The sequence below is a fragment of the Chelonoidis abingdonii genome, chromosome 16, assembly GCF_003597395.2.
Source record: "Chelonoidis abingdonii isolate Lonesome George chromosome 16, CheloAbing_2.0, whole genome shotgun sequence".
In the NCBI taxonomy this organism is placed as follows: domain Eukaryota; kingdom Metazoa; phylum Chordata; order Testudines; family Testudinidae; genus Chelonoidis; species Chelonoidis abingdonii.
In genome coordinates this window covers 2,232,381-2,254,816 of record NC_133784.1, presented here as the reverse complement: position 1 = coordinate 2,254,816, position 22,436 = coordinate 2,232,381, and the positions used below count along the sequence as shown (strand labels likewise).

General features: G+C 43.3%; 1 protein-coding gene across 6 annotated transcripts in view; it reads right to left on the bottom strand.

The window, feature by feature from the left end:
• Positions 1–22,436, bottom strand: part of SH3PXD2A (SH3 and PX domains 2A) — a 395,650-nt gene that overhangs the window by 127,809 nt on the left and 245,405 nt on the right. For 5 of the 6 annotated variants that reach the window (XM_032786083.2, XM_032786085.2, XM_032786084.2 and 2 more), the window contains one exon: positions 6,479–6,507. In XM_032786083.2, coding sequence (XP_032641974.1) covers positions 6,479–6,507 — 29 coding nt within the window. Of the gene's footprint in view, positions 1–6,478; positions 6,686–22,436 lie in introns of those variants that run through there. The other variant, XM_075072791.1, reaches the window with a different exon arrangement.

Below are 22,436 nucleotides of genomic sequence, written 5' to 3'. Positions count from 1 at the left end.
CCACTCTGAAACATGACAAATTTTTTAATGGTGACAATTTAGAACACTCATGATTTAAATTAAGTTTTTTAAATTCACATCAGAAGTTCTTACACATGGATAGTCTTAAATTGCTGGAGTGGATATTAAACACTTGTTTCTTTCATTTCCTAATTGTGAATACAGTTTATATAGCGAGTTATTCTACTAATAAGTTTCACAGTTGAAATGCTCATCTGTACTGAAAGAAGTCTAAAGTCTCAATGCCCTTATTGTAACACCATCAGAAACTGACAAGACAAATTTATAAGCAAATTGCTATATTCACAGCCAACACCCATCTCACCCTAAAGAAAAGATTTAAAAAAACAGTCTGCCTTCCAAAAACAAACTTACTTTGCTTTCTTGCCAGTTTTATCCTCAAAACACACAACATGACTTTGGATGACTGACGCAGCCATAAATATTTGACTCCCCTAACGTAAGTGACATCTTGAAGCATGATACTCTGATAGAAATGAACCCTATAAAAAACAGCCTGCGTTCGAGCCTGTGTCACACCAGACAGCTAGAACTAATTGCTGAGCAGGCAGCAGGTTAACCAACTACACTCTCAGGGAATTAGCCAGAGTTTTATGGCCAAATGGAGTCTTCATTATGGAACAATCTTGGGGGTTCATGCCAGCTCTCTCTTGCCCCTAGCCTCCGATTACGCCAGGACCCAGACGCTTTTACCAGATCTGCCCAAGCCTCATAACAGCTTCTGGCATGAGGCAAGCAAGAGGAAAAAGGACAGGGCCATCTTACCCTAGGAATCTCAAATTTCTTTTGGCCAACCACACAACAGAATAGCTCCTCTTTCCTATGGTGGTAAGTAAGGTAACTGATGTGCCCTACAAATGCTTTAAATCACTTTAACCCTTATTATACTGGCTCATCCTAAGCAGTTTCACAGTGGACAAATGGGAAGTTGCACCAATTTAGATTAACACATTATCCAAACCCTGCATGTAATCCTGTGTGCAAATAGCCAGAAACAGACTTAAAATGCTAGATTTACTTTGAGTCAGAAAAAAGTCCAAAACCGGACACCTGCACAAAACCTGTGCCTGTTTGAATGATAATGGAGGTCAGCTGCTTCTGTCATATATTTGAGTATATGGAAATTTGGATGTGCAAAAGAATTCCTTCCCCTTTTGCCTCACGGGGCCTTGGGAGAGACCCAATAGGGATCATCCATTATAAACACATGGTATGTGCCCACCTGATCCATTCCTTGAAGCTGCACTGGAGTCCGTTAGGCACTGATTGATGACAGTCCTTCAAGGCTGCTATGGTTTAGTGACAGCTAATTCCTCCCAACCAAAACAGTTCAGAAGCAACTTATTGCACTCGATATGCTGCAAAATAGCATGCATATCCCAAATAAGAGCAAAGGTTACTAGTTTAGGTCTGGATCAGCGGTTCTCAAACTATGGGTCAGGACCCCGAAGTGAGTCACAACCCCATTTTAATGGGGTCACCAGGACTGGCTTAGACTTGCTGGGGCCAAAGCCAAAATCTGAGCCCCACAACCCAGGATAGAAGCCCAAGTCCTACTGCCTGAGGTCCAAGTCAAACCCTGAGAGCTTCAGCCCTGGGCAATGGGGCTCAGGTTGCAGGTCCTGTCTGGGCCTGAAGTAGTTGGGCTTTGATTTTGGCCTCGCCTATCCCCGCTCCCAGAGAGATGGGGCCAAAGTCAGGCTCAGGCTTGGGTCCCCACTCCTGGGGTCATGTAGTAATTTGTGTTGTCAGAAGGTGGTCACAGTGCAATGACGTTTGCATGATCCAGAGCAGGGGTTCCCAATCAGATCCATGCAGGCAGGTCTGTGCAGAACCTTAATGACTTCAGTGGCATTCCATCCACGCAGACCTGCTGGCAGGATTGGAGCAAATGTAATTGGACTCTTTGGGGCAGGGTCTGCCTTTTTGTTCTGTCTTTATATAGTGTCTAGCACAATGGGGTTCTGGTCTATGATGCAGGTCCCTCGGTGCTTCCCATAATACAAATAATAATGATAAAGCCACATACACAGCTCAAAAAGCAGACAGCGTCAACGTAAGACTCACTTTGTTCACTTGTGCCAGTGCAAGGAGCTGTATGCTAGTTCAGAACACCACAAAGCCAGTGTTTGAAAATTTTAAGAGTTGGGCAAACTCATTATGTTCTGAACTCATCCAATCTCTCTCTCCCCCCGTCCCCCAAAGTCTAGGGTGATTTGGGGTCTGAATAATGACCATGTGTCTGAAAAACAAGAAGGCAGTCAGTGGTCTTCCAAGGCATTCATAGAATTCCTATTGTGTCTTCCACACTTGGATTAGTGCTCCAAATGCAACAGTTGCAGAATTCCAGCGGGACCACACTGCGCATAAGTTAATATTCATGGCTAAAAGCCTTTTTACAGCACACCATCCAGTCAAGCCTCAAGACTTGCTTACTGCTCAGTTTTTGCTGGAGGGCGGTTTAGATATATTTTTTACTTCATGTTGAAGGAGGGATTTTTGTTTTTTGCACTTATTTGGAAGAGCTACTTTTTAAACGCATGTTTTTAAGCAGTTTTGTCATCTTAAAAAGAATTCAGCCACATGTGCAATAAAAACAAACAATTTGTCTCTCCTATTATCTGTTCAAATGTTGTCATACGGTGTATCCTTTCTTAAAGGTACAATTGCAAGCGAAACAGTTCTCATTAGGTGCATCTTTTAGCCAGTTCATGAGGTCAGTTGTGTTAGCTCAAGTGGCCACAAGTTTGAATATTCAGTCCCCGTTCCATAATATTTAACTCTAAAACCAATAAACTGGTGAACTGTATTTTCAAAGTGATGAGGGGATAAAGGTTGAGAGTGAAAATTTCCTTGATTTCATAAAGGGATTTAATGTTGAGACTAAAAACTATTAAAAAACCCAAAACCTTCGAAAGACCCCTCCCCCCAGTTATTTTTAATTATTCGTTATTTCGAGGATACTATATTCAGACTGAGTCTGGTGATCATAGTTTATTTATAATTAAGTCAACATGTCAGAGTGGGCTTGTAGGAGCATTTTACCTCATACTGTTGTTCTTAATATGAAGAACACATTTCATGTCAAGTGCCAAGAAAGTTAAACCAGTTTGTTCTAACAGATCAGTACATTAAACCGATGCCACATGAGCACCCAGATCTCTTACCCCTTAAGAGAGCAGGCTCTGGGAGGGGTGTCCAGACAGTGCTCTCACCCACATGGAAAGGGGAAAATGTAACATTTTTGTGCTGCCCTTGGCCACAGACATTTGTCAAAAAGGGTCACTTCCTCAACTAAGGTATAGCAATAAAAAGGGAATCCTAGAACATTGCAAACCTGACATCAAAAAGCATCAACCAATATCGTATACCAAAAATCAATAGCAGACATTGAAGCAAAGGGCCAACAAGCAATGTTATCACATAGGAAACAAGTACCAAGAGGTGGGAGCTGGGTACAGAGAGTGGGAGAAGGTGGAACACGGACACAGAATTCAAAGCTCTGACTTGACAGAGACTCAGGAGAGAGAGCGCGTCAACTCATTGGCATCTTATTTGTGGCATCCTGAAGAAGGGTAAGGAGGAAATGGTAGTTGAAGTTACAGGATACATTGGTCCTACTGCTCTGTTGCCTTTTTGAGCTCCCAGCAATCAGCCCAGGCCTCCATTCCCAAAGGGGCAGGATGGGAGAAGGAGAGTGGTTTTCTAACTACCTACCCAATTCTTAGTAAGGAGGAGTATCATCATTCCCTTCGTATAATCTGGTAAACTGAGGCAGGGGGTCAAACGCCTCCTGCGTGTAAATAATGACAGAATCACACCGAGGAGTGCAACTCAAGGAATAAGGCCTAGATCAGTGGTTTTCAACTTTTTACCCAAATGGAGTTGCAGACCGCTTTGGAAATCTTAGTCTGCAGATCTCCAGGGGTCTGTGGACCACAGGTTGAAAGCCACTGGCCTCAAACAAAGATATTTAGGAGCCTAATTCCAATTGATTTCAAGGGCAGTTAGGCACCAGACCTAAGTGACATGCTTGAGGTCACACAGCAAGTCAGTGTGACATTTAGAACAGAAACAAAATAATCTGCTAAGCTGCGAAACCTCAAGGTTAGGAATCTAGGACTCCTGGTTTCTGCCACTAATGGATGTATCAAGGACCCATTTTAAAAATAAAAAACAAATCCTCTGCAAAGTCTAATTGTTCACAGACATGCTTTAATTGGGGCTTTAAGACACAGCCCTTTTCCAGTGTTCAAAAACACACAAGCTGCAGTTGCTCTTTAGTTCACAAAGAAGTGTTCACTTGAACTGAATCTGGATAATGTAGGCATGGCCAACAGTGCTAACCCCTACAAAATGAAAGTGGCACAGCAATGCTTGCCCCAGACTCCTTGTGTTTGTCCTTCTGTGTTGATACAGAGGCTTCCTGAGGGCTTTTAAACAACTTCTTAATTATGACTTTTTTTTTTTTTTTTTAACCGAAGTGTAAAAAAAGTGTAGGTTTTTTAAGACAAGCTTGTGAACAAAGAAGCATTTCCTTGGTTAACAAGCAATGGAAATGCTTATTGTAAACAATTCTTCTTTTGCAAGACTGGCAACCCAAACATCACACCACTGAGTTAGGACATGAAGTGAAACAGACTGGCTAAAGAAAATAATTCCCTCCAATCTACAAAAAAAAATACAGTGTGGAGTGACAGCATAAAGTGACCAGTAAATTGGTCATGTAAAAAAAAATTAAATCTGGAATTTTAACCTGAATGTCATTTTGGGGAGTTGGGAAAGGGAGAGAAACAAAAACGTAATGCCACCACATGCCCTGGAATGCCATATACATTTATGTTTTATGGAAGTCTGAAAAAGAACAGAGTTACAAAAGGAAGTCTGTATCTTAATATATCATCTAGTGATCTAGACATGGGCCCGTGAGCTAGGAATGCAGGGTCTGAACCACAGTTCTAACATTAACTAAAAAGGGGGAAATCCAAGGCTACCGATAAAGGGACAATGCCATTTACTAAACTACTTTCTAAAGTGTTTAGAGAGTTAACTGGCCCACTTAAACCACATAGTTAGTTGTTGCTAAGAGGGGCATTGGAGGTGCTGAATGTAATAAGCCTTTATTCTAGAGTGGGAGAGGTTCAGATACAATATAACGCAGATAGTTTTTGTAGAGTTTTGATAAAAAACTGCCACACACGCTATGATTTATGACAGCAAGCCAGCACCTCATTGGTTCCACCGTAACCATGAGGTATCACTTCATTCCCTAGCAGGGATTCTAAATACTACTGCCATTCTAGGCCTGTGCAGGCAACGAGCTAGCAGTTTCGCACAGCACTATCAGTGAATCCATAGGACAGCAGAGCCAGATGGCAGCAGCCCATTAGTGTATTAGTTTACTGCAGAAGTGCTGCATAAATCTCTCATCATTTATCTGGCCAATCAATCCGAGCAATGTCATTCTCCGAGAGGAGTGTGACCTTTTTTACTCCCATGGGATCTGCACGGTAGCTAGGGAACTTGGAACTACCATAATACCACTTGAAGAAAAAAAGCCACACCCAGACCAACAATTTCAGAAGTGGCTATTGATTTGGGGTGCCTAGTTTCAAATACATTACTGTTGATATTTTCAGTAGTATGGCACACTCAGAACTCCCCACAGGTGCTCAGAAACACCAAAGCCAGGCCTACCACTTCCAGTTTAGGGCAATCAAACTGAGTAACCCATAACCATAAGTTACTTTTGAAAAACTGGAAAAAATATAAGGGAGGGAGAAAAAGAGGATTGGTTTTATATCAGATTAAATAATATCTTTTATTGAACCAGTTTCTGTTGGCAAAAAATAAGTTTTCCAGCTCTTCCTCAGGTCATTTATATCATCCAATTAGAATTACAAAAGGTAACAGAAGCTAGGATACAAAACAGATACCCCAACCAGAGCCTCTGAGCCAGTCTACACCCCAAAGCTTGGAGCAAAGAGTACCTCACACTGAGGTACTCACAAGGCAAGACTATTTCAAGCACAATACAGGATCCCTTAGGGGAGGCAACTTGGCAGGGCAGGTGGCCACAAAAGAAGGCTCAAACTGAAAGAAATAGTATCTCTACGCCCCCATAAAGAAACCTGACAGTGCTTGAATCACATACAGGTACAAATAGATCAGAAAGAGGACTTAAATTTAAGGTAGCTGCCTTCTTGGACTGGAGAAAGATCCATGCAAGCACAATCAACAGGGGGCTCATCATTTTTGTTTCAAAGGCAAAGGCAGTTTAATATAAAGACAGTTTTCTCTCTGCACAGTTATAGTCTGTTTGATGCCTCTGTGTCCAACCATCTTGAGCAGGAAAGAGTCAAATCACCACACAATTTCATGCAACAGGAGGTACATAGAAGGTTCTTAAAAATCTCTCTACATAGCCATGCATTATATGGAGAATCTGATCTCTTACCTGATTTTCTTTTTGAGGATCCATATTCCCTGAAAAATAGGCAACAACATATTGACATGGTTAGTGTCTGAAATGTGGGGAAAGAAAAGGGTGTTTCCCAAACTCCCACCCATAGACTCAAGGCCTCATCCTCTGGTTTCCCTCCTTTAAACTGGAGGCTAGGGCTGCAAGGCATTTGACACACACAGACTTAAACACCCTGATCACCAGCAGCTCGTCAGCAGCAGTAGCAGCAGCTGGTGCTTCTGCAGCACTAGGGAGGCCAATGGACCATGTGATCCAAGACAGAGCAAACCATTTACAACCAGCAAAGCAGGGGAGAAGAGTGTCATTTTTCCCCCTTTAAATCAAGCTATTTAATGCCCAGTTGCTGAATTAACCCATTACATTCCCTTGCAGAGGTAAAAGCAAGTCAAAGGCTTTCTGCAAAGGTGCCGATGCTATAGGCATCTCTTGCATTGCTCACAATCCGTTCATTTCAAATGCTAATTAATATCTGCATAAACCCCAGCCCCTTCTGCTTATCTCTGTCTTCTCTTTAAGGAGGAAAAGAGGATAGAGAATGTGGCTTTTCTTCTGGATCTACAAATCAAAGGAAGCTGGTGCCTTTGCTTACAGTATAATATGTGAAAGTGCTAGAAGTTGCTATCACAGAAAAGAGGAAGAAAGTGCTAAACAGAGCTGGGAGAAATTGGAAAAAAATGGTTTGAGAATAATTAGAATGAGGATGGAAAATATTTGACTATAGTAACTACTTCTTCCCAGTCTCCCAGTGTCCTCTCTGTATCTGTCTCTTAAACCCTGCCAGTGAAATGGGCTGTGTCCTCAGGATCCAGGGGTTGCCTGTTACAGATGCCACTAGAGGATTGAGGTCTTTGTCAACTCTTTGGGCAGCAACTGGCTTGTTTATTGTCTCTTGTACAGCACTGGATATTCTGTGGGGACATCAAAAAGCTGGGAAACACCAAGTATCCCAACGACGATTATGCAAAGTTCAGAATAGTTGGGAGATAATCTGAAACGCTGGCATGCTCCCTAAAATCAGAAATGTGCATAGAAATGAATTTGGTTTTCCCAAAGGTCTTGGATCTACCCCCATGACATTTGGATAGCCAGAATTTACTTCCAGGGAAGAAGAAGAAACATCCCAGTTTCTTTTTGTGTCCCTTCAAATTTTCCAGTCTCACATATTTCTATGAAACACAGTTTTCTCATGAGTCATTTTTGCAATTGTATTTGAGGCAAAGCCCCTATCGTTCATAAACAAACTGGTTTTTACCCAGAAGCAACATTGTTTTGTGTCTACTGTCACAGGGATATACTGTGGGGCGGTGGCTGGAGCACTATGTACTTCATCTATTCTGGGCTGCCCATTAAGTCATGGGCCAACCCAAGCTTGCCTTTATTCAATGACCTTTTTAGCCTACCAGCTACACGTCTTTCATCACGACACCCACTGTGGTCAAGGCTGCCATGCTAGGATGCGACAGCGGAGTCTCTGTGGCACATAGATTAGTGCTTAACACCAGCTACCAATCAGTTCCTCGTCACCGACCCTACTACTCGCCCACCCCGTTTTGACAGCGGGGCCTTCTTTACCGATTCTGGACTGAAGGAGGCCTCTGTGCGGCCAACCAGCACCATTGGGGTCTTCGAGACAATCCAAGCTGCAGCTGCAGCACAGATCAAACAAAGATATGCATTGTCAAGGAGTGCCCACTAACCAAATACAGCAGTGGGCTCCGAGAGCTCCACTTGGCCACTAGGAATGCTATTGCTTGGCTCGGCAAATATGCAAACACTAAATAAATACACTCCCGGGAAGCTGTGGGCAGCTCCTATAAGTTAGAGTTACTCTTGGGCCACCACTGTACTCCGGTCTCGATGTGCAGAGCTGATGACAGGCACTGAACCAGAGCTTCCTCGGAGTTACACAAGGAAGTCCCCACAGCACAAGCCAAACAGCCAAGCTCACAAGCAGAGAAGTGTAACAGATTCACACTCTGTGGATTAAGCACAGAGGGGGACACAGGACACAAAGGATTGGGTTGCACAAAATGTTTACACAAAATGTTTACACATTTTTCATGAGTCGTTAACTAGAAGGTGAAAAAAAATCTGAATTCCAAGTATCTTTCCTTTTGGTTATCAAAATGTTGCTCACCTCGAGTCTGGAATCCTTGGTTCTGAATGGTATAGTCCATATATCCCACCTCTACCCCAGGAATTCCCACAAGTGCCCATTGTCATACTGCGGGGCAGTGGCACTACGCACTCCTTCTATTCTGGGGTCCAGATTAGCTCCAGGGGAAGCTGTGGACAGCAGCTGTCAATTAGAGTTCCTTTTGGGCCACCACTGCATCCCCTGAGCTGTGCCAATGAGGAGCCTCAGCTCAGATCCAGACCCTGTATGGATCTCTTGGAGGGACTTTCATACCGGAGGCAGATTTCACACAGAATCAGGCAAACAGATGTACATTTGCTTTATATGATATTCCCATGGCATATGGGCTAATGGTCAAAGTGGTCTGAATTTAAGCGAGTCTGTTTTCCCCACTGCTCATTTCGGTCCCTTCTCTTGAATCCTGGCTCTTGCGCTGAAGTGACTAGGACTAGTCCTGTCAGGTGCACTCAGGATCTTCCATCCTCAGTGACTTCAGTGCACGACTGAGTCTGTGACGCTAATTTATCCCTTTGTAACAGCATCCGTTACAACAGACTGAAGAAACAAACAGGCATCTGTGGCTTCACTATGGAATCAGGATGGAGATGTTGTTAGGGGACATGGGCCCATTATATATTCAAACTCTTCAAGGCCCTGCACTGCTCAGTCGCTCCTGCACTGTGGGCCTGATTCTCCTCTCACTTGCACCAGGTTCACACTAGTATTACTATACCAACTCCTACTGAATATTGCTGATTTACATCAGTGTGAGATCAGAATCAGGCCCCACATCTCTGTAGCCACCCCTTCCCGCCTGGCTTGTGCCTCATGCTATGTTAATGCACACCGATGTTCCCTTGGTCTCCTCCATCACTCCACCGCTGACACTCGGAATGGCCTCTTTGCTCTGGGGTACCACGCAACTTTACTCTCCTTCAGATTCCTCTTCAGAACTCACTTCTTCCCATTAGACCTCAATCCTGTCTACGTTCACACTTAGTCCACTCCACTCCACTTTCTCTATTGCCATACCTTGCTGTGTTAAGTCTAATTTAAGTCCCAATCCAGGAAGTGCTTACTTTATGCGTGTGAATAGTCTCAGTGAATTCATATACACCTTCCTATGTGAATAAGCATTTGCAGGAGCAGCGTCTTGGCTTGTATGCTGCAGGTGATGGGAACCTGCTATTCTAAAGTGGCTGGTAAGGCAGCATGCTCACTTATAGTGTTTTTGTTGTTATTAGTTGCGTTACGGTATTTCCAGGACCTCATAATTGAATGTGGGGGCCCACTCTGTTGGGGAGCCATGTACACATAGTAAGAGTCTCTGCCCCAAGGAGTTTATAATCTAAATTGACAAGAGAGACAAAAGATGGGACAAAGGAAGTATTAATGGCCCACTTTGCAGAGGGGAAGCTGAGGCAGAGAAAATAAGTGATTGCTCAAAATCTTACAGAAAATTTGAGGCAAAGCTCAGGGCAGAACCAGATCTCATGGGTCCCGGTCCAGAGCCTCAATCACAAGACTGTCTTTCCTGAAGAAATAAAATAATAATTACATAAAAACATTTTCTTTACCCCCATAGTCTTGTGGCTCAGATGAAATGGATACAGAAACCAGTCATCCAGGTGTAGGTTTTGCTGAACAGGTTTTGACTCTGTTTTTCCTATAATAGGAGAAATTCAGCCTTGCCCAAAAGGCCAGTACGCAGGGCTGCCCAGAGGGGAGGGAAGTGGGGCAATTTGCCCCGGGCCCCGCAGGGGCCCCGCGAGCCGCTCGGTGGTAGCCCTGGCGGGTCCTGCACTCGCTACGGGTCTTCAGCGGTGGGTCCTTCAGTGCAGCGGAAGACTCGGAGCGAGTGAAGGACCCGCCGCTGAAGTGCTGCCGAAGCCTCGGAGCGCCGCCCAGTAAGTAAAAGCACCACCGCGGGGAAAAAAAAAAAAGCCGTGATCGGCGACAGATCTACTGCCGCTGCTTCATTCTTCGGCTGCAATTCAGTGGCAGGTCCTTCTCTCCAAGAGGGACCCGCCGCTGAACTGCCACCGAAGACCGGGCCCTGCCCCAGGCCCCCTGAATCCTCTGGGCGGCCCTGCCAGTACGAAGCCTCTGCACCTCTAAAGTCCCACTTCAGCCCTCAGGGCAGGGATCACATCTTTTCCTGCATTTTGTACAGCACCAAGCACACTATCAAGCACTTAAATCAAACAATAAACTGTGTCCTGCATCAAAAACCGTCTGTCAAGGAGTTTAATATTTTTTATTTAATTGCCCAGGAAAGGATACTTTTCTGCTAAATGTCCTAAATCACCCTGTTCAACTTCTATGCCACTTGCAATCCAAAAGAATGTCTTAACAACACTACAGAGAAGTCTTATGGCACATCCTGTCTTTGGAGACTGACTTTCATGCCATAGTCAATTATAGATCATAAAAAAATATAGACAAGCACTATTTAGCATCACAGTTGGAAAGATGAATCACAAAGGAGGATTCTTGTTAGAGCTGAGTCAATAAAAATCTAAACGAAAATAAATGTAAGCTGCTGAGAAGACTGAAAGTGTACATAGCTTCCAGAAGGGATCTTCCATGTTTTTCAGCCATGATTCTCATTGTTTGATTTGTACATGGCTTTGGAAGGGTTCTCTTGAATCCCACACGAAGTCTGTACTACAAAGTTTTATGCAGCTGTCCAGTGAGGGAATTGTCTGAAAACCAACAACCTTCCCAACCAATGGGTTGGCTTTAGGAATGCAGCTCACCCCTCCACAGCCACTATGCCAGCTGATAGTCTGCAATGGGTGTCATTAACTTTCTGTGCTTCCCTCGCACAGATTCTCACTAAACTGGGTCTATGGAAGTAGAGCTCCAGTGGCCCTGCCATTTACTCAGCCTCATCCCATTCATGGTGGTATATTCAGAGACAAGGGAGACCATGTCTCTGATACACTGGGGCTGAAGAGACTGCTCTGCACAGATACACCACCTGTGACCCCCTCCACACACTTGTTCTGAAGGGGTATCAACAGTTCTCCAGTAATGGACATATATTACTCTTTAAACACAAGACATCTTAGAATAAATCCAGGCAGCGAGCCTCCGTGCCTTGGTCAACGAAGCAGCAACTTCAAAGCACTGTCTACACAGCTATTCTCAGAGTGCTAGCACAAGCCCCATTAGCCCAAGTTTAGTGAGTCAGGCTGGGCGTCTCACTGCTGCGGGCTGTGTAGACATACCCTTGGAATCAGTAAAAGAAGGCCCAGCTTCTATTCATTTAGTACAGATTTGTGACCTTGATGTTATTCCATGACCAGAGAAAATAGCATCCGTAAAGTGTGAGGTGCAGGGAATAGTTGCCATAATTAAGAACATAAGAATGCCCATGCCATGGTCCATCTACGCCAGTATCCTGTCTTCTGACAGTGGTCAGTGCCAGGTATTTCAGAGGGAATGAACAGAACAGTAGAGTTATCGAGGGATCCATCACCTGTTGTCCAGTCCCAGCTTCTGGTAGTCAGCAGTTCAGTGACACCCAGAGCATGGGGTTGCATCCCTGACTATATTGGCTAATTGCCATTGATGGAGCTATCCTCCAGGAACTTATCTCCCAGTTATACTTCTGGCCTTCACAACATCCCCTGGCAGGATGACTGTGTGTTGTATGAAGCAGTAGTTCCTTATGTTAGTTTTAAACCTGCTGCCTATTAATTTCATCGGGGGACACCTACTTCTTGTGTTATGTGAAGGGGTAAATAACACTTACTTATTCACTTTCTCTGCACCATTTATGATTTTCTAGACCTCTAAGACCTCTATCATATCTCCCCCTGCCCCTAGCCCCCCCAGTTGTCTCTTTTCTATAATCAACAGTTCCAGTCTTTTTAATCTCTCTGATGTTTGGAAGCTATTCCATTCCCCTAATAATTTTAGTTGCCTTTTTCTGTACCGTTTCCAATTCTAATATGTCTTTTTTGAGATGGGGTGACCAGAACTGCACAGAGTATTCAAGGTGTGGGTATACCATGAATTTATATACTGGCATTATTATATTTTTTGTCGTATTATCTATCCCTTTCCTAATAGCTCCTAATTCACTATGGAGTATTGCTGTGGGAAGTGACAGATCAGGTATTTCATCAGCAGAAACAGAAGCTCCACGGATCTTCTAATCCATTTAGCGGTGTTTGTCATCTCTATTTCCAAAGGAGGTGAAACAGCGGTAGACACCAAGTGGAGGAAGTTAATTCAGAGCACTGAATACATGAATACATAAACTAAAATCAGTTCACATTTGCTGGCTTTTGCCAAGGCTTGTTTAAATACGTTGTAGGCCTCTATGTTCCCATGCTCCTCAATTCCTATGAGTCTTTGAGTCTGTGGGGAGTCACTCGCACTACAGGATGGATGTCATTTCAAATAAACCACTCCAACTATCATTCAATTTCCTATGAACTGGCAGACTGCCAAAACCACTGAACTCCATTCAGTAACTAAGTAACAGGAACAATAACTTCCCCCTTCTGAAGGTTGAGATGATTTGCATATTGAATTATCAACCATTGTTGCAGTTCTTAGAACCATTTGCTCAATGCTACTGACATCAGAGTCTGACATTTAAAAAAAACACAATACACCAAAATACCTCTCTCCCAATCTTTCCAGTGTCACCAGCTTCGCCTTAAGAACTTGCCTTAAAACTTGAGCTGTTCCTTACTGATTTTATTCAAGAGTCAAACTGACATTCACTCTGACAAAGCATGATTTTTAGACAAAGCATGATTCTAAATCCACTGTCCCTAAGACTACCACTACATACTGACTGTATTATAGTCCTTGTTACACTCGGGGCTCCACTGTCATATAAGAACTTCTCAATTTTTGCTTTACTTTTAATTCTTGCTCAGTAGGAATTTCAATGAGAGAACGGGGTAAAGCTCATAACCGTCCTGCTCTGAGAGCGAAGGTCCTACCTATCCCTTCAGTTAAAGAGGGATCTCCATTAGCTTTTAGAGGTAGACTGGTTATGATACACAGCTGAGCCATTCAAATTCTGTCCATCAGGCAGCGGAGCGCACTCTGACACACTTCGCCTCTCTCGGGTCGTTACGCTATTTTGTACTTCAAGATACAGAGCACATCTGATTGCTTCCCCCTCTCCCCAATACAAACAGATGAAGGCTTTTTTTAAAAGCATCTTATTCATTTCTTGATATAAATTGTTGCATTGTGGACCCTCTTGAAAATTAATCTATCCTTTCTGAACAGAGATCCAGCTTTCAGTAGTCTCAGAATGGTCCCCATTGTGATGATATTGAGATGTCTAAGATTCCAGAATTCCTTGCCGCAAGCAAAAAAGTACTTGAGGGGGGAGAAAAAGTCTGGTGACCTGACTTCAGACACAGGGATTTCTTGTTGGCCTGAAATCATCATTTGCTGCAAAGAGTCTTAAGGCAACATGGTGGAATCAGCTCCATAAGAGAAAGGAGGCTCCATTGAAGAGGCAATCTTGTCTCTCTGTCATCTCTCTGTTATCTTCATAGTGTTACTCACAAGCTGGCATGGGACAAACTAGCACAGGCTTATTTACCACACATTTTTGGCATGGCTTTAAGTGGTTTCTGACTCTGTAGAATCACAGTTGTTGCTCCATTACGCTCTCTAGGACTAATTTGACTTCAGCCCTACTCATTGAAGCCAACAGGGTGAAATCAACCCAAGTTCTGCCCACGAAAGGCTAATTACAAACTTAGGGACCAACTGTACCTCCAAGACAACACTGGGATCAGGGGAGCCTCCAAACATGGCTACACCCACTCACTCAGAAGAGGAGGAAAGGGGCTCCGACACCCCTGGGGCAGTGTACTCTCTACTTCAGTGGCTCTCAACCTTTCTTGACTACTGTACCCCTTTCAGCAGTCTCACGTACCCCCACGTTTCACCTCACTTAAAAACTACTTGAATACAAAATCAGACATAAAAATACAAAAATGTCACAGGATGCTATTCCTGAAAAATTGCTGACTTTCTCATTATTACCATATATTTGTAAAATAAAGCAATTGGAATATAATTATTATACTTACATTTCAGTGTATAGTATATAGAGCAGTATAAACAAGTCATTGTATGAAATTTTAGTTTGTACTGACTTCGCTAGTGCTTTTTACTTAGCTTGTTGTAAAACTCGGCAAATATCGACATGAGTGTATGTACCTCCTGAAAGACCTCTGCATACCCACAGAGGCACATAAGAACCATGGCTCTTTCCACCAGATCCTCCAGATACAGGGATCTGTATGTAAGTAGTGGTTTGTGGCAAGTGACACACATTGTCCCCATCCTCTCCCAGTTCAGAGGGGATCCCCAGTTCAGCCACCAACTGTGGGACCTTGCCTTTACTTCCAGGGAGCAGGAGTCAGGGGAAGCAGGGGTCACAGAGAGGCAAACAGCCGCAGGTTTGAGGGATGGCTGCCACAACCGTGCGTGTGTGTGTGTATATGTGTGTGTGTGTGTGTGTGTGTGAGAGAGAGAGAGAGAGAGAGCCCTTCCTCCCCCGTCTCCAAAAGAACTAGGAACCCTCAGAGATTTCCTACAACAAATACTTCCATGGTGGCAGTGAATCTGGGTTCTGGATAAGCACCTCATGATTTAGCCCAGTATGAAGAAATTCAGAACAGCCACTTGCTCTACTTATTTTTATTTTATTAAGATCAAGTGACTCTCATGCAGGACGACTTGGTATTAAATGCTCAATGTTCCGCACAGATATATGGCACTGGGGCACAGTGAAGGAGCCCCGGCCTCACAAGCCATCCCAGCCAGCAGTGAGAGAGGGCTCTGTAGAACCAGGAGGCTTTGGGAATATTGTGACAGTCAATTAAAGCCATGTGATCCCTCTCCTGTATGGGTCACCTAGCACTAGGAAATACAACATGGATGTTTATAGCAGGCTTTTTCCTGGAAAGAGGCAGTACAAAAACAAGGTCTTGCCTAAGAATCACATCCCCATCTGTTTCTGCTTTGCCCTGTTTATCCCATCCCCTGGTGAGTTTCTCTACAGGAGATCAAAACGTATTTACCTCACTAAGGGCCTTGTTTCTGCAAGGTACCAAGTGTCTCCTGAAAGCCGACCTCCCAGCTGTCCCTTATGAGAGTGCCAAATTTTCCTCTGTCCCACAGTGGGCAAGGACGTGTCACTTTATTACTGTAAATTAGTTATAGCAGAAATACTAAATGTTAAAAACAAGGTCATGACATTAATCATTGTAATGCTCCCAAAGCTGCTGCTTTTCCAGTTGTGCCCTTCACTTGGGGTCTTCAATATTTGAACAAATGCACACACATGCACACAGTCTATATAAAAATATGCATCTTATTACTATTACAAACGACTTCCTGGATGTTAGAGAGACAAGGTGGGGGAGGTGATATCTTTTATTGGACCAACTTCTGCTGGGGAGGGAGATGAGCTTTCTTACCCAGCTCTCTTCTTAAAGTTTGTCTCTCTCATTAACAAACGTTAGCCCACAAAAAGATATTACCTCACCCTCCTGGTCTCTCTCTAACATCCTGGAACCAACACAGCTACATCACTGCATACATTACTGGATGTTAGCACGGTAAATGAACGTGGAACTTTATAAATAACTTTGGCCAATAACCTCTCACAGAAATCTTAATAATCTGGTAAAAAAACAGGAACAGAGTAGCCAAGTGTTTGAATTTTTTGCTTGATTTTCATTAGACCTTTTTTGATTTCCCAAGTTTGCAGCTGGCGTTCCAGTAATGGAACAATAGCAGTGTCCAACCATTGACCTGGGGGCTGCTTGTAGAACTTCAGGCTCTAAACTGTGAGCCTCGAGGTGGCGAGGTTAAGAAGAAAATCTGGATTTGATTAGGAGTTGGAAATGTGGTCCTGGAGCCATGCCCTGCCATTTTGAAACAGAAGTGTTTGAATCAGCAGAATCACTATATGGGGCCAGTACATCTGCATTTTCAGGAGTACGGTTGCTAGGCATCTGGTTTTTGACCTCCCAGAGCCTGCACCCCACACCCCCTTCCGCACCCCAACCCCCTGCCTCAGCCTTGAGCCCCCTCCCGCACTCCAAACTCCTCAGCCCCAGCCCAGAGCTGCCTCCTGCACCCCAAACTCCATCCTGCACCCCAGAGCCCACACCACCAGCTGGAGCCCTCACACCCTTCCGCACCCCAACCCCCTGCCCCAGCCTGGTTAAAATGAGCAAATGAGCGAGGGTAGGGGAGAGCAAGCAATTCAGGGAGAAGGGATGGAGTGAATGGGAGCAGAGCTTCAAAGAATGGGGGCAGGGGCGAGGCCTCAGGGAAGGGGGGCAGTACAAGGGTGTTCAGTTTTGTGCAATCAGAAAGTTGGCAACCTTCCTCAGGAGCAAATCTGATGTGAGCTGAGCATGCTCTGAGTGGCTGCTGTCCCTTTGCTGCTGCAACTTCCTGGCTTATTACCGTCCAGGTGGTTTCTTTGTATTTAAATGAGATGTTCTTGATTTTGTTATTTAAATTATAGTGGGTCTATTTAAAAAATGAAATCTGAATTTAATACAAAATACATTAGGCCTAAATGTAGAGTAAACTCTTAGATCATTTACGTAAAAAATAAATATGCTGAATCCATGAGTCTCTGTCAAAAAAATTTGGGTTAAAGGCTGCTTTCCTATATATAAAGAAAGAACTGGGGAAAATATCTATTTTTTGAGGTCAAGCTTTCCCAAATATGGCACAATAGGTCATGTACTGTATTAAAGGCTTATTTTGTTTAATAAATTTTTTTTTACATGCTTTTTGTGCATTTCGTTAAATTCCAGTTACCATTCTAATTCAGTCTGATGCAAATCATAAGCAAAAAGTTAATTATCTAGTAAATAAGCAATATATCATTTACCTCTTTCTAACATCCTAAAAATGTTTAAATAATTAATAAATAGGAATCTGAAAATATTAAGCTATATAACTGCTTAAATAAATGTATACAGTTATAGCTTACCCTCCCTGATAGCAAAAGTATGTACCAAATCTGGTGTACAGGCTCTATTTAGTTATATATCGAGAAGCTTTAATCATTATATTAATGGATGTGAATGCACCTTTCTTTAGAAAATAATTGAAGTACAAAGGAAAAAGTTGATTAAAACTGATGATTAAAATCACGGATATAAATTGCCTTGATTAAAATCAATCCCCCCTGAAGGGAGGAGATTAGTTCTGGATGTTCCGCTGCCTGCGTCCCTGTGTTTGCTCCAGTTATAGCAGGACAGAAGCTGAATTAGCTTTGCCTGAGATTAGAGGAGGATCTAGCAGAGGATAATTCCCTCCCCAAAACAGCCACCCAGGGAGGCCCAGGAAGGGGAAGAAGGACAAGCTGTGAAATAGTTACAGCTTCCTGATTCTCTGCCCCAGCCCAGTGTAGAGCAGCCTAGGGGCTGTTCTACTTTGAACAAACAGGCAATTGCCTACAAAGCACCACACCAGCTGGGGATAGCCAGAGTGCAACCTGCTCCAGTCATGCCTTCCCCTGACCCACATCCACCCCCTGCACCATGTTCTGTGGGCAGGCAGGCATAGGAGCTGGGGGAGGCAGGCATAGGGACTCCCTCACTCCAGGGAAATCCTCAGCAGGCTTGTGTTCTCTTTGCACTGCCTCAGGCAGCACAGCACAAAAACATGGTAGGAATCTGCCCTCGAGTACTGATTGTGGCTTCCTGACCTTTTTTGAAGAAATACGTTCATCCCTCAAGCAGAGCCCAGAGATGGTGCTGCTGGGATTACAAATAAATGCCCATTGGAATGACACCCCGAGGAGGGAGTCGGTCATGGGATACATAGACATAGGGCTGAAAAAAATCATGCATTTCTGGGTTAGAACAACCTACACTGTTACATTATTCCTCGTACTTAAGTTGTTCTCGAGACACTCACTTTGTTGGGTGGATTCTTGCTTAAATTCACCTATTGTTAGATTTCTGGGACGACTGTAAAAGCCACTGTTGAATTTCAACTACATATAACTGGGCCATAATGAAAAGCCTATAAAGATCTTTGATCAAACCTTAATGGGACTTACAAAGGGGAGAACCTATAGTGCTCTGGGGGAAAGGTTTCCTCATCTGGCCTCCTTTAGAGAGACTCCATGAGCCTTTAAAAGCAATTTAATCCTGATTTATGTTAGCGAAGTGATTTTTTGCATGTACAAACTACAGGAGAAGGGCTCTCATCTCAAAATGCTACTGTACTTAGGAAATTACCAACAAATGCTATAATGCCCTCAATGCCTTTGACTTCCTCAGTGCAGTGGAAACTAGCAATTTAAGTAAATACTTCACCATTCCCGATTGTCCCATATGCCACATCCAGCATCCGGCAGGATACAAGCTATATGATATGTTTTGCTAATGGATACTGAGTCTCTTCTGTCCATTTAAGCTGAAATATGTATTTATATTTTGAAAGATGTTCAAGTGAGCAAACACCCAGTTTATTAAGAAAGAAGCATCATTTAGAATAGGTCTGTGTGGACTCAACAACTATCAGTACACATTCAACAAAAGTGAGTCACTTTATCACATTTTATTGATGGGGAGACTAAAACATGTTAGGTGATTGGACCAAGGTCACACAGCTAGCAAGAGGCAGAGCCAGAAAGCCTGCTCTCCTGAATGCCGGCTCCATACTTTAACTTGCATTTGGTCAAATGCACAGAGCAGGGGCAACAAAGAGTCCCGTGGCACCTTATAGACTAACAAATGTATTGGAGCATAAGCTTTCGTGGGTGAATACCCACTTTGTCAGAAGCAGGGGATATCAAAAGGCAAATCAGCTTCACCACCGTCTTCCACTGTGTGAGAGGCAACATTCACATAGGGGTTCTCAAACTAGGGATCAGGACCCGTCAGGGGGTCGTGAGGTTATTACATGGAGGGTTGCGAGCTGTCAGCCTCCACCCCAAACCCTGCATTTCCTCCAGCATTTATAATGATGTTAAATATATAAAAAAGTGTTTTTAAATTTATGAAGGGGTCGCACTCAGAGGCTTGCTATGTGAAAGAGGTCACCAGTACAAAAGTTTAAGAATCACTGACATGGATCAACTATTAATGAAATACTAGGATACTAAGCCGCACAGACATTAGGGCAGGTTGGAAAAAGGCAGGTATATTCTGTGCAAAATGTCAAAAGAAATGAAAAAAAATCAGTTTCATTCCTAAAGTTTTGCAGGAATTTTCAGTTGTTCAATTAAATAAAAACCAGAAAACCTCAATTTTATTTCCCATTCTCCTTTTCTCCTCTTCCCCCACCTTCTAGAGTGGAAACAAGAAAAAGGGGATTAACCACCCCAACTAAAGGAATGCTCAGGCATTTGGTCACAAGCTGAAGTGGTTCAAAAGTTTTGGATTTTTTTTTAAGCAGAAATTTTTTATTGTTTCTTTAAATACAGCAAACAGCAAATATTTGGCCACACACTTCTGAAACCCCAAACTATATTCAGGTTTTGGCAGACTAATTTCAGCTTTTCAATTAAAAAAACCACAACAAATTTTGAAGGAAAGCAGATATTGTCCATGATTTTTTTCTGCTTTTTAAAAATATTTGCCCAACCAACCCTTTTAATGAACTTTAGTGCCTTTTAGCACTAGCTGATGCTCAAAACCAGTGATAGCTTGTAAAGAATTTTTCTCAAAACTAGGTTTGTGCCAAGATGCAGAAGGTTTTTTTTCCCAGGGCCGCCCATGGGGCAATTTGTGCCAGGCCCTGTAGGGCCCCTCCATGAGAATATAGCATTGTATAGTATTGCATTGCAATTTTTTTTAAGGAAGAAGCCCCCGAAATTGTTTTGCCCCAAGCCCCCTGAATCCTCTGGGCGGCCGTGGTGGCTCCCTCCACCCCCACAGGGTCCTACAGCTACCTCAAACTCAAACATCTACACAGCAGGTTTTTAGCCCCGGAGCCCAGCGAGCCTGAGTTAATGGACCTAGGCCAGCCGCAGGTTTCTGCTCCCCGTGTAGACGTATCCTTAGTAACATTGCTGACACTTCTCTCTCTTTCTGCTCCTGCTTTGTTATCAACCACATTATGTGCCACAGAAGCTGCACCTGAGAGCGTAGGGGTGCAGACAGCAGATGGCCATTGCGTGAGTGCAGATTTCAGTCTGCTAAATATCCCACTGCTCTGGATGGTTTGATGCTCTCTTTTAAGTGGCAGATCCTGCCTCTCACAAATGAAACCACATCAGGTGCATTTCTGAAAATCAGCTGCTGTCTGTGCGGCCCTGAGAGAGGTAAATGATCTTCTAAGATATGTAGAAATTAATTGCATGTGTTGAAGGCAGGATTAAGCTCATTGTACGAATTCTGATTTCTTCATTCAGTGACTACAGTCCTTTTCTTCATTACATCTGACCAAAAAGACGACCCTATCAAATCTGATCTTCCGTTGTCAGGATAACAAAACCCAGCACACAGTAAACAGTAATTTCCTATGTCTGTTTATCTCAGCAGCATGTCCTAAGTTAACCGGCGGGCAATATCAAGTACTCTTGCATCTGACTATAAAAGCTACACAGCTCCTCTATCAGACAACAGTTTTATTAGCTGCAAAATTGTTATCGGCTTGCTTCTACAAAGTAAAGCACAGAAGGACCCTTCAATTTATTACTTAGAGCAATACATAACAGTGCAAGAAATTTATCGCAAGTTCATGAATTCTGGAAGGTTTTTTTAAAATCACTCTTCTTCAAACCAAGCTTTGCCAGTAACAGCAAAACTCTTAAAATATATCAGAGCATTCAGTAAATTGTGCTGGATTGCCAGCTGCCATCGGCTGTCTCTGGACTGATTACAGGCTGGCAGTGTCACACAGCATGCAGACTTAAAAACATCCTCTTTGGTTCTAACACCAGCAGAGCAAAGACTGAAATTGCCTGGAGAAGCTTTCACAAATACTGTATCATATTGGGATGAGGGAGCTGGTTTAAAATTCTCAGTCATAAACCCTTACTAACCCAGGTAGTTACACAGTACAATTTCCTAAGCCTAAAATCTCTCAAATTGTGGAACACTTTTTAAGGCAGAGTTGCTCTCGTTACCCTATCTCCTTCTAGCCCCACCAATTAGGATCTCACAATCTCCCTGCAGTGAATATAGATCTAATTTATGCAAAACTGTAATATCATCCGTGGCTGTGACTGCATTGTTATTCCCTGCCACTTATACGAATGCGCTGTGTGAAGGATTTCACATTTACTAAGATCAAATCTTGTTTCTTTGGGACTCCACTGCCCCAGTTTCTCCAGATTACTTTACAGTTGGCTTCTGTCCTTCTGTACCAGTATACTTCCTACTGCTACATTTTTGTAGTCATCAGAAAACATGATCAAAAAAAGAAACACCTGACAATGAAGAAATCAGCAGGCAGACAGGGGCATTACTTAATGCTGGATAGATTAAAAACAAGCAAAGACACCTACAGAAGTCTCATTGGATTGGCAGAAGGGGCTATTGCTTGCATCAAGCGTCACTGTGCCAAAAGGAGCATCATGGATCACCTAGAAATCCACTGCTGTTTCAGACCCACTGATTTAGGGCATTTTTCAGAATGCCCTATGAATGGTGGTGCTACCTTTGTGTGAACAGGTATGCAATCAAAGGGACCTGTCCTAATTCTTTGTCTCACACAAGAAATGGTGTCAAAAATATAGATTATACTAGGTCAATTCATCTGAACTCTGGACTCAGTCTCTGCAATAGAACCAAAGAGAGCAGCCTAACTGCC